We start from the raw sequence: 15,334 nt of genomic DNA, 5'->3' as shown, positions 1-15,334 counted from the left end.
ATAATGAGGTATCTATCAGCTGTGTTATTATTATTTACTGTATCTCACCATCTTCACAGGCAAAGTCCTGGACAGCTACATCCTGGATGGGGATCTCCTTCAGGAAGTAAGGACTCTGGCAGCGAGGGTTACCAGTGACGATGCGTTTCCTTCGCAGCCAATCACCGAGCCAAGCCAGGTGACAGTTACAGTTGAAGGGGTTGGCCAGGAGGTTTCTGTAGAACAAGGAAGAGACAAGGAAGTCTTTGTGAGACCAAAAATCTCTCTTAACCCCCTTTGGGGCTGCAAACACCAGTCCTCTGAAGACACTCAAAGGATGCAACCTATGAACTAAACTAGAGTTTCTTAGGCTGAGGCTTACTCCAAAACCGCTTGGTGCAAAAATAATTTAGATGACGTCCTTGATGTCACAGTAAAGGTTTGTTTTTATCCTTTGTGTACAGTCTCTGGTTTGTACTCACAGTGTGGAGAGAGAGTGCAGAGTGTCGAATGCTCCGGGGTTCATGGAGGTGATCTGGTTGTCGTAGAGTGACAGGAGACGCACTGAGCTCAACCCCACGAAGCTGCTGTTACTCACACAGCTGATGCGGTTACTCCTTAGCATACTACACACACACACATACAAGCACAAGTAAACACACACACACACACACATATAAACACATTTTATGAAGCTGTGAATTATGCATGCTCATATCATTTTGTGTGGACACTGTCACAGTATGTGGGAGCATATTTTAATATTGTTTGATGCATATGCATTTAAATGTGTGTGTGTGTGTGTGTACCCACAGTGTGCGGAGGCCACTCAGTCCTTTCAGCATGCGGTGGTGTACATTCTCCAGTCTGTTGGAGGTCAGAATCAGCTCATTGACCCCTGAAGATCCTTCAAATGTCCCCTCCTCTATGTCAGTGATGCGGTTGTTGCTCAGATTACTATAGGGAGTAGGGTGCAGGAGGAAGACAGGTAAGAAGACAGCACACATCAAACAGGTGTGACAGAATGATGTAAAGAGGCAGCAGGACATAAAAAACTAGAAATAAATGGTTTGTTTTAATTTCAACATGTTTACTATACACAAATTATATTATGTGTGTGTATGTGACCTGTGTGTGACTTCCCGACAACCACATGTGATGCGTTGTTCTTGCTATTTTTTACTCACATCTTCCTCAGTTGAGGCAACTTTTTGAAGATCCCTGTCGCCTCGAGAACAGTGAATTCATTGTTGTTGAGGCGCCTGAGAACAGAGCAGGGAAGAAAAGATTAAACAGATGATATGAGGTTTCCACTGTACCACACATTTTGTAGTAGACAAATGATGCATGACTCACAGTTCTGTGGTGTATTGTGGAATGTGATCTGGTATTTTGGTGAGTTTCTGGTTGGAGCAGTCGACCGTGGTGCCCTCACAACGACACTTCTCAGGGCAGGCCAGGTCAGCGAAGCAGTCACCTCCTAGCTTGCTGCGGTAATCCTCCGTACCTGTTTGCAACCACAACCATCATCATCATTGAAGTGCTTCGATAATACAGAGGAGTCGAACCCCAGCGTTTACCGGCTTTGGCTCCAATAAAAACATTGCTGCTGGTCAGAAAGACGTTTGGGATCCAATGGAATAATTTTAAAACGTGAGGCTGTGCTGCTTTTTGTTTGGAACCATTTAAATGAACTATGTTGATTATGATCATCTGCAGCATCCCCCACATGCAATACTTCAAATATTGCATGTGGATCACAGACAAGTGATGCAAAGGACACACAAACTGCAAGACACATGTGCACAAACAACAAAACAAACACACCGTCGTTCTGTCCTGACACACTATGATTCAACTGTAAGTGTTAGAAGCCACAATGCAAACAACACACAGAGACCACAGCAGAAAACGCTCACACACACACACACACACATCTATCATTCTGTAACAGATCTCATACACAGACACATGGAGAAATGACAGAAAATGACAGGAGTTTGCTGTCTCTTGCGTCTCGGCCATGCTGTAGGGTGTTGCAGGGCCGTTCCATGGTGCTTGACAGAACCATGTTCCACTATAGGAACCTGGCAGCCACATGGTTAGATCAAGCACAAAGGAACAACCTGCTGACTGACTGCTCCTCCGCTGGAACACAGGGGTGGGAAGGACAGGAGGAGAAGAGGAAGAGGAGGAGAAGGATAAGAAGGACAGGAGTAAATGAGAGGAGGGTGTAAGGAGAGAAGGAGAGAGGAGACAAGAAAGAGTAGACAGAGAACAAAAAGAGAGGAGAAAATGGGAGGACAGCAGAATAAAGGATGAGAGAGGATATGAAAGTATGAGGAGAAGAAAAAGGTGAAAATGGAAAGAAGGAGGGGTTAAAGGAAAGGAGAAGAGAGGAGAGGACAAGGAATGAAAATGAAAAGAAAGAGCTGGTTTAGCGAAGAAAAGCTATGTATCCCTAATCGGAAGGGGGAGAACAAGAGGGGGAGGAGATCAGACAAGGCAGAAAGTACAGCAGTGTTGGGAAAAAGGCAGTAAAGGTGGGAGGAGAAGGAAAGACTGGATCATCTACAGACATCTAAATTCACAGGCAACAGCACAGGAACAGAGCAGCTGTTAACAGAGGAGTGGGAGGAGAGTTACAGCAGCACTGAAAGCAAGAGAAGCCTGACTTCTGAGTTCCACACAGCCATACACACACACATACACATTTACACACATGACATACAAATATAGAAACAAGAGAAATATGCATAAACCACTGGGTGCTAAAGCATACATTTGAAGAATATTCTCATTGTTGTTAATGGTAAACAGGAGGAGTCACAGAGGGGTCAAAGGTTACTATGGCAGAGGTCAAAGGTCAAAGGCCAGCTCAGGGACAAGAGGATAGGGGATTTGGAGTTGGACGCAGAACCACATGTTTGTTTACATGTGTGAGTGTGTGTTACTTACAGCCGACATGGTGTACTCCTGAGTGTGTTAGAAAGGCAGTAGGAGAAAGCAGAAGGGATTTCACTCGTTTATTTGAAGAGTAGGAAAAAGAATCTGATGAAAAACTGAGAAAGAAAGCTGCAATTTGTGCTGCGATATGTGCTCAGTCCCCAGGCAGTGATTCATTTAAAGGAGTAATGACTCGTGAATAGTGCGAATCGTGCTGGCATCACATGACAGAGGAGGAGTGCTCTAATCCAAGACACACACACACACACACACACTGGGCCTTGTTTGCTTAAAGCATGATAGATTCTGTTTTGTTTTAGTGAGACATATAAAAAGGGAGCTCTGCCTCTGATCAATAAGTTCTAAACACTCACTTGACTGCTTTGTACATTTTATCATTTTATTGGCATCAATCACTTGAAATCACAAGAAATGTTTGTGTGTGAGATTGTTAAAAAAATAAGTGGACAAAATGTTAACAAATCCAGAGAACGTGTGTATTGATCTGAAGCGCAATCGCAAGGTTGTACCACAAAAAAAACATGTTTATTCAACTTTTCAACTGCAAATGTTCTTAAATTATTCAGCTTTGCCCCGTATGTGGTATCTGGGCTTTGAAACCTCTGTCCCCCTGGTGAGCGTCAGAGTTAATGACTGCAGTAACACGCACACGCACACACACACACACACACACTCATCCAACACACACCATGCCTCCTCTGTGTGCTGCTGTGGTAATGACCGCCTTTAGCCCTGCTACTGATCTCATATGCATGTCTGATTTACATATTTCCCAGCACCCCTCTGAGCATGGTAACTGTGTGACCTTTTGATGTTCTGCAGTGAGAGAAAAAGACACAGATGCTCACGGACACACGGTCATACATTAGCTATCATTAGATGTGCTAAGAAGCGAGGAGGACTAGTACAGAAAATCTGGTCTCTGTGATCGCTGCACCAGTATACACACACAGAGCCCGGCTGACAGCGACCTGAGCTCACTAATTCATCTTTACCCCCTTCTATCGTCAAGGTTACAGTTACCATCGCAAACTCTGCGGAACAGTGAGAGCGTGATTAGCCAGTGCCCGGTTAGACGTGATGCATTACTGTGTACTGTATGTTTTTACTGCTAAAAAAAGATGTGTTGCATTCAAATGTGTCACTCCAAGCAAGTCACTCCGAGCGTCAAGGTTGTGTGAGTGTGCAGCATCATGAGTGAACACACACACATGCTCACAGTACAATACCTGGGATGAAATACTGTTCTCTAGCTAATGGAGAGACAGAGAGAGAGAGAGAGAAAGTAAAAAGAAGGACAAAGGACTACTAAAAGAAAGCACTCAATGTCCGTATGTGTGTCTCTGTGAGTGTAAAAATACTCAGGAGATCCCAGGAAATTCTAAAAATCGGGAGTTGAGGTTAGTAGAGAGAGGCTGAGGGAAAAGCCCAGCAGGAAGACACAGAATGAGAGGAGAGGACAGTGTGTCTTGAATATTCAGTGTGGGAATCTGACCAGACATATAAAGTCTCAAATGATAGATCACCTGTATGTGAGCTGCTGCATAATGTATATAGAGTGAGTGTGTGTTTATACCTGAACAGCGGAACTTCTTGCTCTTTATTTGTCCGATTCGTTTGTTGGCGAGCCGCCGAGGGCTGGTGCAGCGGGCACCGCTCGTCTCGATGGGGTTGTCCTGCAGGTAGTCAGCCAGCCACTTCAGATGGCAGTCACAGATAAATGGATTCTGAGCTAAGTGACTGATTCACCAACAGAACACACACAAACACACAGGGAAGTTGTTGAAAAAAAAGAAATATACATGGCATGACAGGATGGCCAATAAATATGCATAACTGTAAATGTACATGTACATTTTCACAATAAATGCTCAGCAGTGGCTACACTTGACCTGTAACCCTGGCAACGTCACAAATGTTTCTTCAAATGGTTAATGTTGGCCTAAATGAAAGAGACCGATGTGAATTGTAGGAAACCTACAAGTGTAAAGCCTTTAATGTGAAGTTAAGATGTTTAACGTGTGTGATGTTGGCTATAAAAGATAATATACATTTTGAAATGTGAGGCTGGGTCATGAAAGCATCTCACTCATAGGACCGCTTCCCATGGTGATCTATTTCATTCAAGTGCTCGTGTTCACAATAAATTTGATTCTGCTTCAAATTTCCTCATTCTCTTTCATCACTGTTATAAATGACTCCTGATTTAAATACTCTCTGAAGTGGGCTGACACAAAGTAATGGCCTTGAATACGAGTCATGTCCTTCTGTGCAGATCTGATGTTGAACCAGTCACATAATGTGATTTCTGTATGTTTTGAGAAGAAATGGAAATGAAGCCCGTGTTCCGACCTAACATCAAACTGATGTCTGCTACATAAAAGCATAGTAAAAGGTAGAATAGAGTGCAACAGTGCCTTTAAATCAGCTGTGATGTGCTCTGAACCGAACACCTTCTTATTTACCTCTACAAGCCTTGTGTGTGTGTGTGTTTGTGCTCAGTGAGCTGTGTGTGTACGTACAGCGTCTGTATGGCTCTCAGCGATGAGAACGTCCCCTTGGCGATAGTTTGGAGCTTGTTGTCGTATAGTGATAGCAGATTGAGGTTGTGAAGGTCCTGGAACGCATCCACACGCAGACATGCTATCTTATTAGCATTCAGTAACCTGAAACAAAGAGAGTGAGAGAGAGAGAGAGGGGGGGGGGGGGTGAAGGCTTATCCTGTTATCATTCCTCGACGAGTGTTTCAAATGGTGCAGGTCAGTGATGATGGCTTTCAATCATGGCGTCTTCACTCTGATGACTATGTTGTAGGTAAGCACTTTTCTGCTGAATATCAATGAGATGCAGATGTGGGCGCTTAGCTGCAGCTCACTTTGTGTGTGTACTCACAACAGCTGCAGAGAGAAGAGTCCCTCGAACAGCCCTTTGGAAATCTCAGTGATCTTGTTCCCATATAGCACCCTGTGGAGAACAAACACTACATTAATAAGTTATGAACACACATACTGTAGTATCCTGTCATTACTTTAATATTAATACTATCGATGTACTGAATGAAAAGTTAAATCTGTTCTCACTTCTCAATATCATATAGAGTGCCTTTCTCTGTTCTCAGGTATATTGGTGAGTGTAACAGTCACATTTTAAAACCCTCCATGCTGTCTGATGTCTGCATGGTAACTCAGAACTGGCTGGATCATAGGAAAATAGCCTATATGCATAAATATAAAGTTACAAGTGTCTGAGAGTAACACCTTCTAATTGGAAATCCAGAGAAGAGTCAAAGACCTTTGAAAAAAGTCGGCAAAGTAGTTACAATTAGGATTACCATTATATAGTAGTTCAGTATGTTGGTACTTTGTAATAAATCAAATATGCACTAATATATATGGTGTGGGGACATGGGTTTTTCAAGCATCAAAACATTGGTTAATCATGATAGCAGCAAGCATTACATAAATTTGAGTTTTTTCTGACATCTAGGAATCAACTCTGTGTTCCAGAGAGCCTTACCAGTGTTATAAAAGGTGTTATAACAGAACCTGAATTACCTAATTTTTGTCGTAGCCCTGCATTAACCAGGAAATAACAATAACAGATTCATATGCTTTTTTTTAAATTGCTTTGGTTTCCTCTTGACCCTTAGTTTCATTTGCTAACAGAAAAAAAAGGTCTGACTCTGTGCCTGGCTGTATGTCAACATTCTATTCTGAGTTATTTTCACCTAAATATCACAATCAGGAAAAAAAAGACACTTTGTAAATGTGTCTGCGGCTACAGAGTGAGGAAATGTACCCTCTTATCAGAGAGAAGCTTTTTATAAACACATCAGATTACATACACAAACAGGTCAAGGCTGAGACTGCCACTGCCTCTTGCTCAACAAATACTTCACACACACACACGCTCAGGAGTTATCAGTCATCTTTCTGCTCCATGCTGAGTTGGGTCGGGTATGCAGCCAGTCTACCGACATGTGTTTTAGATTTTATTTCATTGTGCTGAGAGGTTGTCCCTAAGGGACCTGAGGTTGGGAAACACACAACGTGAAGAGTTGACGCTTCATTTATGTCTCACAGACACATTAGTACGTACTGATTTGTGTGTCCAAAGACACACACGCACACACACACACACACACACACAAATAATGGCTCATTTACATCCCTAACCAAACAGGGACACGCATTCAACAGACAGTGTGCTGTTTAATGTGAAAGCCATACTGTATGTGGTGTGTCAGCATGAATCTGTGTCCCATTCTCTCTGTGGTGAATGTGTAATGAGGTGGCAGAAGGCTCCATTCAGCAATTCAGCCTTTATGAATTATTGACTTTGGAGAGACGAGACCTTAATATAACTCCTTCATGAAATAACTCTACATCGCTCACTCCCTCTTCAGCATCTACCTTCCTAAAGCTTCACACGCACGCACAGCAGATGGTATGACCTGTGAGTCAAGCTGCAGAGAACACCAAAGACACCAAGATTTGTCCAAAAGGTGTAGGTACAATTTATTTTTTTATTTGGATCATTTAAAGATAATAATATTTTGGTTTCTTCTATAGCATTAGCTTTTATTTTAATCAATAATATGTAAATTGAAACAAGACCAGAATGTTAAGACTTGAATTAATTAATTAATGCAATTTCTGCCTATAGGGGCCATCGACTGGGGTCATTGGTCTCTATAAAATAAGACAGTTTATTGATTAGTCAAGAAGTGAGGAATCATGGGAGTTACTGTGTTTACCCTACACTCATATCAGTCTGACAGACATGGGGTTCCAGTCAACTTGTTAATATTACTTGCTAATAGCAACACATAATGATGTAGCTAGGTTATAATACCCTAATGCTGCTTGTTCCCTCAATGCTAACTGTCAATTAGCCATGCTAAAAGCTCTGGTTTATGTAGAGCATGCAAACACATTATTAGTTTTAGCATAGTGAGACATCCTAACCTAGACAGGCTTGCTGTGTTTAGTTATGAAGGATAATTATGTGCACAGTTAGTTTGAGTCTACTTAAATTAAGTCTGCCTGTGTTTTTCGCCTGACCTCCGATACTAATATGATGAGCACAGTGTTCACATACACAATACACTGCCAAAACATATTTGGTCAGATTTCAGTGTTTTATAAAAACATCACACACATCACTTCATACTCACAGAGAGTTGAGGGAGCGCAGACCTTGGAAGGCATCCGAAGCCAGCTCTGATATCTGGTTGTTACTTAAGTCTCTGTGAAAAAGTGCGGAAAGAACCAGAATCAGAAACAGTCGCAGTCCATGAGACACCAAGGAAGTGAAACAAGGAGGTCAATATAAGGCCTGAACGGGACAGCAACAGAAGTTTGTGTGGATGGCTGGCAGGGTGCAGAAAACATGTATCTTCTCATCTACTCACATCCTGCGTAGCTTCTTATAAGGAGAAAAGGCCCCAGCTGGGATCACCTTGATGGCGTTCTGCTCCAGCCGTCTGGAACCAAACATACACACAGACCATTGAGGAGTGACATTAACATTTCCCTATCACGGTGCTATCTCTGCTGTATTGTTGACTGCTGCTCATTCCCCGGGGGCTCTGGCTGAGGGGAACATTTTTAGATAAGGCCCTTTGATGACTGTTGCCAAAGTCTGTCACATTTCTCTGATCTATTGCTCCCTTTTTAACATGTGTACAGTCAGACAGACTCACAAACACACATGCGCACACACACCCTTATAACTATGTGGGCAGTGTTCCATTAAGCGCCAGTCTGCGTCAATCAAGCTCGGCCAGAAGCGCCAGGCCGGCCGGGCGGACAAAAGAGAAAATAGACCCAAACAACAGATCTCTAAACATTTCACATGTTTAGTCACTGTGACCAGACAGGTGCAGGAACATGATTTGCAAATTAAGCATTTGATTGTGAAACATTTTTCCAAAGTCAGTTTGTTTTTTATTTGCCATTCTCTTCAGTAAACTTGGTCTCATTTGAGGTTTCAAGCCTATACTGAAGAACACAGATTGAAGTCATACGTGTAACCTTGAGAACGTGGTTTTGTTCTTAAGACAGAACACAAATGCTTTTTTTGAGACTTTGAACTACTTTTTATCCTTCCTCTTTGTTTTTTGATGCCCGCTTTGAGATAGTAGTATGATCTGTCTTGTCCCCTGGATTATTTTTTCAATTCTTTCTCTCTCTCTCTCTTTCCTTCATTATTTTCTTAAGCAGGGAAGAGCTGCATGACCACGCTTGCTCATTTCACAGATCTGTGGTTTTATTTCACTCCAGAGAGAGAGTAAAAGAAGAGACATAAAGGTGAAAAGAGACAAAGGAGGAAAAATGCAAAGGAGCAAGTGAAATATCATCGCACCTACTGCGGTGTGGATGGCATGAATGAAGGCGTGTGAAAGTGTGTGCTTACATCTCAGTGATGGTTTCAGGCAGGTTGGTAGGTATTTCTGTCAGACCTTTCCCTCTGCAGTCCACAATGTTGTTACTGCAGGTGCAGGACTCTGGGCACTGTAACACACTGCAGGAGGAAGATGAGGACGACTGGTGACCTACGTAGAGACAGAGGACCAACATTATCCATGGATAATACGCGTCATGTTAATCCCAAAGGCAACTGTAAGACCTCACAGAATTCAGTGAAGGACATGTAAGTACAAAACAAGAGCAGCACAATAGCACAAGGTGCTGTCCTTAAATGTGTCCTGGTCTGTCTATAAGTAGCAGGTGGAGTCAAAGCCAAGCCATGCAATGGAAGATGAATACTTACCTTCGTCCCAGTCTTGAAAAGCATGAGCAAAAACACAGTGAGGAAAAAAGCACAAGAGACAAAGCTAAAGATGGGTTTTCTACTGTTACACAACAAGCGGACAGAGAGTCACTAAACGGAGCAAATAATAAACTCAGCCTACCTGTGCACACAAACTCTTTCTTCTGCACCTCTGCTACATTGTGCCCCCTCAAGTGTGGAGGGGCCATGCACTGCGTGTAAAGACCCAGGCGGGGGCGCTGCCGCAGCCACTCAGACAGCCAGGCGACGTGGCAGTCACACTGCAGGTTGTTGGAGTGTAGGCGACTAGGGGAGAGAGGAAGAGGAGGAGGAGGAAGAGGAGGAGGGAGATAAAGGGATGGATGCACAGAAGTGGCAAAAATAGTTGGGGGGGGGGGTGGGAGACGTAGGGGGTGGTATAGGATTTGATTTGAGGGGAGACAGAAGCAGGGTGGGTGGAGAAGAGAGGGAGAGTTGCAAGCACGGATCAATCAATCAATTGTACAAACAGACACGCATGAGAGGACTGGTTCTCCTCAGGGCGCTAATGTGTACAAAATATGCAGCGGTGCCACTTACAAGGTCCTAAGCTTTGGCATGTGGTTGAAACTGGCCACAGACAGTCGGCTGATGTTGTTATTGTTGAGGGTGCTAAGAAGAAAAAAGCAGAATATTCAATATATACCTGTGCATATAATTTAAATGGTCTATTTTGGGTTGCAGCACATTGAACATGATAGGAAGTGCAGAGGAGGTATGGAATCATGGGTTTATATAACAAGTGTATAGAATTTGTTTAAAGGGTAAATGCATCATTTTTCCATGTTATGTTCATGCCAACCAGCAAGCACCACCTGCTCGTTTCTACTCATCTACTGCTTTAGCCTTTAGTCATCATTTAAAGTTCAACATAAGAATGTATAATATGTGGAGATAATATTTGAATGGGTTTAAAGATCAAATAATTAATAAATGAAAGTGTCAACTCAACAATGGCTGCAGCTCCAGCCAATATTAACCCACACAGGCACAACCCATTCATGGTAAAGAACATAGTAGATTATAATGCAAGTTAACATCAGTGTTTGTTGAGATAAATTCTGGCAAAAATCTACATTTGAGCAGAGTTAATGTTATGTGCAGCTAGCTTTAAAGCTAATATCAAATGGTGTTGATATATGGATTTACTACAGCTGTTTTCTTAGGGGTTGTTGTACTAAACTCATGAATGATAACGCCACATCTTGAATGGCCACTTTACTTTTTACTTTTTTAATGTCATACTGCCCCTTTATCTTTGCTAAGACGAAAATCCTTTCCTTTTTAATGTTTTCAAAGCTGCTTGCAAGCAACCTCCATTATCAAGCATCAGATTTAATTAAAACCACAGGAGCCCTCTCTGTTGCTTTTTATGCCTTAAAACATAATCCCTTTATCCCCTCCAGACCTCTAAAGATTACACAGAAAATGTTTGGCATCTGGGCAGAAATTAGACTAAAAACAGGTGTTACAGTGTGTTTAGCAGTAAATTGAGCATTTCCTTTTTTTCATTTTCTTCTCTTCTTTTTGCCTGTAAATTATAAAACAACTCAAGCTAAGATAATATTCAGTGTGTTGTCTGTAATTTTGCTGTAGTGAAGTATCAAAATGTTACATTAGGATAAAGGTGATACATTAATCTTCATCAATAATGACAACAGCAGAAGCAGAAGAGCAAAAACTGACTTTAAGACAGAAAATAAGTCGGCGATACTACAAAAACAGGCGTTAGTGGCACTCAATGAGGATATGAATACTGTTCACTAAACCTCTGCTGCTGTTAGCAAGGCTGAAGAAACAGGTACTCACAGCACTTCCAGGTCACGTAACGCTCGGAAAGCTCCATCTTCAATACAGCTGATGTGGTTGTAGTCCAACTGGCTGCAATACACACACAAACACACACACATCAGCGAAAAACAAATCTGGTGTTTTACAGTATATCTTCAGGTGAAATTCAAGCCAGCCTGTCAGATAAAGATGCATCAACTCCCCTTGCTAACTTATCAACAACCTCTCTCTCTCTCTCTGTGTCTCACTCACTTTCTCTTTTTTAGCTCTGTCTCCTGGGCTCTTTGTTCTTCTAGAACATTTTTTTTATCTCTGTACCCACTCCCATTTCGTGCTCTCCTCTATCTGACGTCTAATTTGTATGCACTGCTCTTTACCTCTTAGCCCCATCTCTCTACGTCTCTCTCTCTCTCTCCCTCTCTGTTTCTCAGAATTGCTTTGCTGAAACAATTTAATTAAGACATAAGGACAGTAAATCATGTGCTGTCACCCTTATTCTAATGCACACACAGACAGTCAAGACAATATAACACACACACACACACACGCACACACAAAATACCCTGTCCTTTTACCATAATTGCAAGGCATTTCAAAAAAAATTATCTGCTGTGGAAAAAAAAACACAGGAAGCAGTAAAACAGATGAAAATCCATATTTACACAATTACTGCTGGGCAATTACCTGCAAAATGACCAACAATTATGATAACTATGAGCTAGGAAAAACAAAGAGAGAAAACAGGAAAATGCCACTGACAGCCTCTCTCACACACACACACACAGCTGCTAATGAGCAGCGGTGCCAGTCAATATACCAAGCAGGAGGCACATGACATTTAACACAATGAAATATTGATACACAGACACATGGGTGTTGTGCACATTTGCAAACATGCTGAAATCAGGTGACAAATCTGTGCACGCACGCACACACACACACAAAGAAAGTCCTGGTAACTTACAGGTTCTTGATTTCCACAGCTCCCCTGAAGGCTTTCCTTGGAACACCCTGGATCTGGTTCTCACTGAGATCCCTGGACAGAGAGGGAAAGAAAAAGGTGGCAAATGGTTAAGCCAGGCTGTCAGAGCCACTTGCTTTGCAGCTCAAAAAATGCATCAGGGGGGAACTTCAAAGCCAGAAAGATCATCTGAAAAACTGAGTTCCTTGCACACAGAGCACTGCTTCCCTAAATATAATCATCTTTCTTTGTTCATCTCTAAGTGACACACAAAAAAGACGCTCCTACTGACAAGTGTCCACGCATCTAGACGCAATTCAATTGTCTGCTTTGAACATCCTTACAAGTCAGGTAGAGGAGGCTTTCAGTTCACCAACAACCTGTAGGGGGCACTAGTGACTTCTATTTCCCTTTGAGTTTTCTATTCCTTTTCTCATCACTCCCTCCCTCCCTCTCCCTGCACCCCACATCCCCCTCCTCCCCCTGCTTTTAAGGAATAAGTAATAGATGTGTATGTGTGTGAGAATTAGCATTGGGGTTTACCGAGATTTAATTTTCAACCACTTTAAATAAGCTGCAGCATCAAAAAAAGACATTTACTACAAACACAGGTGTCTCAGATTAAATCTCCTGTACTCCAAGTAAAGCACATCTGACACTGGTTGGTATACCAATGTGATTTAGCAGTTCACATGAACAGTGGAGCAAATATGCACATGCATTAATAAATGAGGGTATTCTGAACACACATAGAGCTCTTAATTGTATCTCAGACCACTCAGTTGTGAGTGCCTGCATGTGTGTGTGTCTGCCAATGCAGACTCAAGTTCCAGACAGACCTGTCTGACCTTTCACCACTGACCTTCCAGCTCTTGACCCCCCCAAGCTATGGCACCATGACCTCCACCATGCTAATCGGCTAACAGCTAATGCTCATCCAGATTCCTGGCATTCCTGCAGCTGCGATGGTATAATCAGCAGTGCAGGTATCATCCATCTCTTGTGTCTTCACCTGCTGCTTGTAAACCTGCATCTGATGTGCTAATTTGTTGCAGAGACTGCAGAGCAAGGAGTTTAAAAGACTTAGGCAGCTGATTCATTGTTATTTGTGGCCCTAATGTCAGACTGAAACAGCATAACTGAATGCTTCTTTAGCCGGACCTGTGAAGGGTGGTTCAGGGCATTAAGGTTGTGATTGACAGCTGAGACAGCGGGGGCTCAAAGACACAATGCAGACAAACCTTCTGTGGTAACTGTAGCTTATTAGCAAAAGGACAGATGCTAGTAGTGTTTTGGATTACCAGAGCGACTGTGACATCATCCAGCAAAATCCAAAAAAGTCCTTAACCACACTAAACATTGGGTTATCCTTTGAGATAAAAGAATAATGTTATGGCCTTAGAAAACTGACTTAGACTCTGAGGTTTTGCACATTTATAACTAGTAGAAATTTAAGATGGATTCTTCAACTGATTAATATTTTTAAGAAGCAACACACTCAAATAATTTCAGGACTTAGTTTGCTCTTGTGAGGTTTAACATATAACACATGATTTCATCACACACAGGTAAGCATTTGGCTTTTCATTGCACTTGATTTAGTCATATATTCCCATCTATGTCAACTTTCACATGTTGCTCGTCTTCGGAGCTAACTGCTGCAGTCAACTTGATCCTGAAATAAGACTTTACAAGCAACGGTAGCTTAAAAAAAAGGTTTCACTTTTCCTATTTTGCACACACAATAAACACAAGTGCTTCTTCTCATGCTTACAGACACACACACAGCGTGGCTGGCCTGAATCAAATAGAGTGTATCCTGATACTGTTTTTACAGGACCTGGGGGGTTTGGAAAACAGCCGTGCTCCTTTAACCGCTGGGAGTCTAAAACCAAATAAACACTACAGAAATGCCTCTTAACCCTACACAAACAACAGAGCATCTAACTTTCAGCATGCATTCCCTCCAACATCTTACATTAGAACCTGGTAATGCGCTGTATGTGAGGAGCTGACAGTTTGACAGTCTGTGTTTCAGGCTACACACAAATCTCACTGTAAACGCCCGTGTTTACACACACTTAACATGTCCACTTAGGAACATACAGGGGCACTACTCTGCCAATTATAATAATGTTGCTTTGGTAAACAACCATACGGAGAGGAAATAGGTGGAGTGTGTGTGTGTTTGTCGTATACATTTATCTTCTGAAGCACTGAGATGATTGAAAACTGATTTATTTTTTAAGATTTTTTCTGTCCTTGTGATCCACGACAGCACACACACACACACACACACACACACACACATTCATGCATATACGTGTGATTGGCAGTTTGGGTTAGTGTGGGGCTCTTAAGGAATTGCAGATGGCCACTCTAAACCCTATTCATCACTCAGACCACCAGAGAGAGAGAGAGTGAATAGCAAGTTTTCCCCCAATGAGGAAATTGACTTCTTAGGGACTTAGGAGTGGATTTTCTTTCTCAGTTTGACGCCAAAGCACCTGATTCAGTTTCATCTTCAGTTAAATCATTTGGTGAGTATCCTGCCCACCACTTTCCGTCTCTCTTTTCTTCTTCTGCTTCCTCTTCTTCTTCCATTTTATCTTTCACTTCTGTGTCTTCTGCTAAATTGGTCTTGCTTTTGGACTTCCCCATGATTTAACCCCTCACCTCTGCCCCTGTGCCTAAACCAGGAGGTTACCTTCATTAAAAGAGACTCCTGCTGAGCCCAGTGCGTGTCTGTATGTCTGTGTGTGTGTGCCTGTGTGTGTGTTTTTGTTTGAAAGAGCCGGAGGTATTAGACCCACACAGGAACTA

The 15,334-nt window shown here is 42.3% G+C and overlaps 1 protein-coding gene across 5 annotated transcripts in view; it reads right to left on the bottom strand.

Moving 5' to 3' along the window:
• The window catches only part of slit2 (slit homolog 2 (Drosophila)), a 71,472-nt gene that overhangs the window by 13,365 nt on the left and 42,773 nt on the right, over nucleotides 1–15,334 (bottom strand). For 2 of the 5 annotated variants that reach the window (XM_028410726.1, XM_028411053.1), the window contains exons 5-21: nucleotides 12,515–12,586; nucleotides 11,569–11,640; nucleotides 10,300–10,371; nucleotides 9,863–10,026; nucleotides 9,721–9,732; nucleotides 9,364–9,502; nucleotides 8,360–8,431; nucleotides 8,123–8,194; nucleotides 5,839–5,910; nucleotides 5,469–5,612; nucleotides 4,523–4,686; nucleotides 4,176–4,199; nucleotides 1,336–1,486; nucleotides 1,167–1,241; nucleotides 793–936; nucleotides 462–605; nucleotides 49–215 (exon numbers count right to left, since the gene is read on the bottom strand). In XM_028410726.1, the coding sequence (XP_028266527.1) occupies nucleotides 49–215; nucleotides 462–605; nucleotides 793–936; nucleotides 1,167–1,241; nucleotides 1,336–1,486; nucleotides 4,176–4,199; nucleotides 4,523–4,686; nucleotides 5,469–5,612; nucleotides 5,839–5,910; nucleotides 8,123–8,194; nucleotides 8,360–8,431; nucleotides 9,364–9,502; nucleotides 9,721–9,732; nucleotides 9,863–10,026; nucleotides 10,300–10,371; nucleotides 11,569–11,640; nucleotides 12,515–12,586 (1,760 nt within the window). The remainder of the gene's footprint in view (nucleotides 1–48; nucleotides 216–461; nucleotides 606–792; nucleotides 937–1,166; nucleotides 1,242–1,335; nucleotides 1,487–4,175; nucleotides 4,200–4,522; nucleotides 4,687–5,468; nucleotides 5,613–5,838; nucleotides 5,911–8,122; nucleotides 8,195–8,359; nucleotides 8,432–9,363; nucleotides 9,503–9,720; nucleotides 9,733–9,862; nucleotides 10,027–10,299; nucleotides 10,372–11,568; nucleotides 11,641–12,514; nucleotides 12,587–15,334) is intronic. The other 3 variants (XM_028410886.1, XM_028410808.1, XM_028410969.1) reach the window with 3 other exon arrangements.

The sequence above is a fragment of the Parambassis ranga genome, chromosome 1, assembly GCF_900634625.1.
Source record: "Parambassis ranga chromosome 1, fParRan2.1, whole genome shotgun sequence".
Lineage (NCBI taxonomy): Eukaryota > Metazoa > Chordata > Actinopteri > Ambassidae > Parambassis > Parambassis ranga.
Note: the sequence above shows the minus strand (reverse complement) of the source record. Positions and strands in the feature narration are given on the sequence as shown.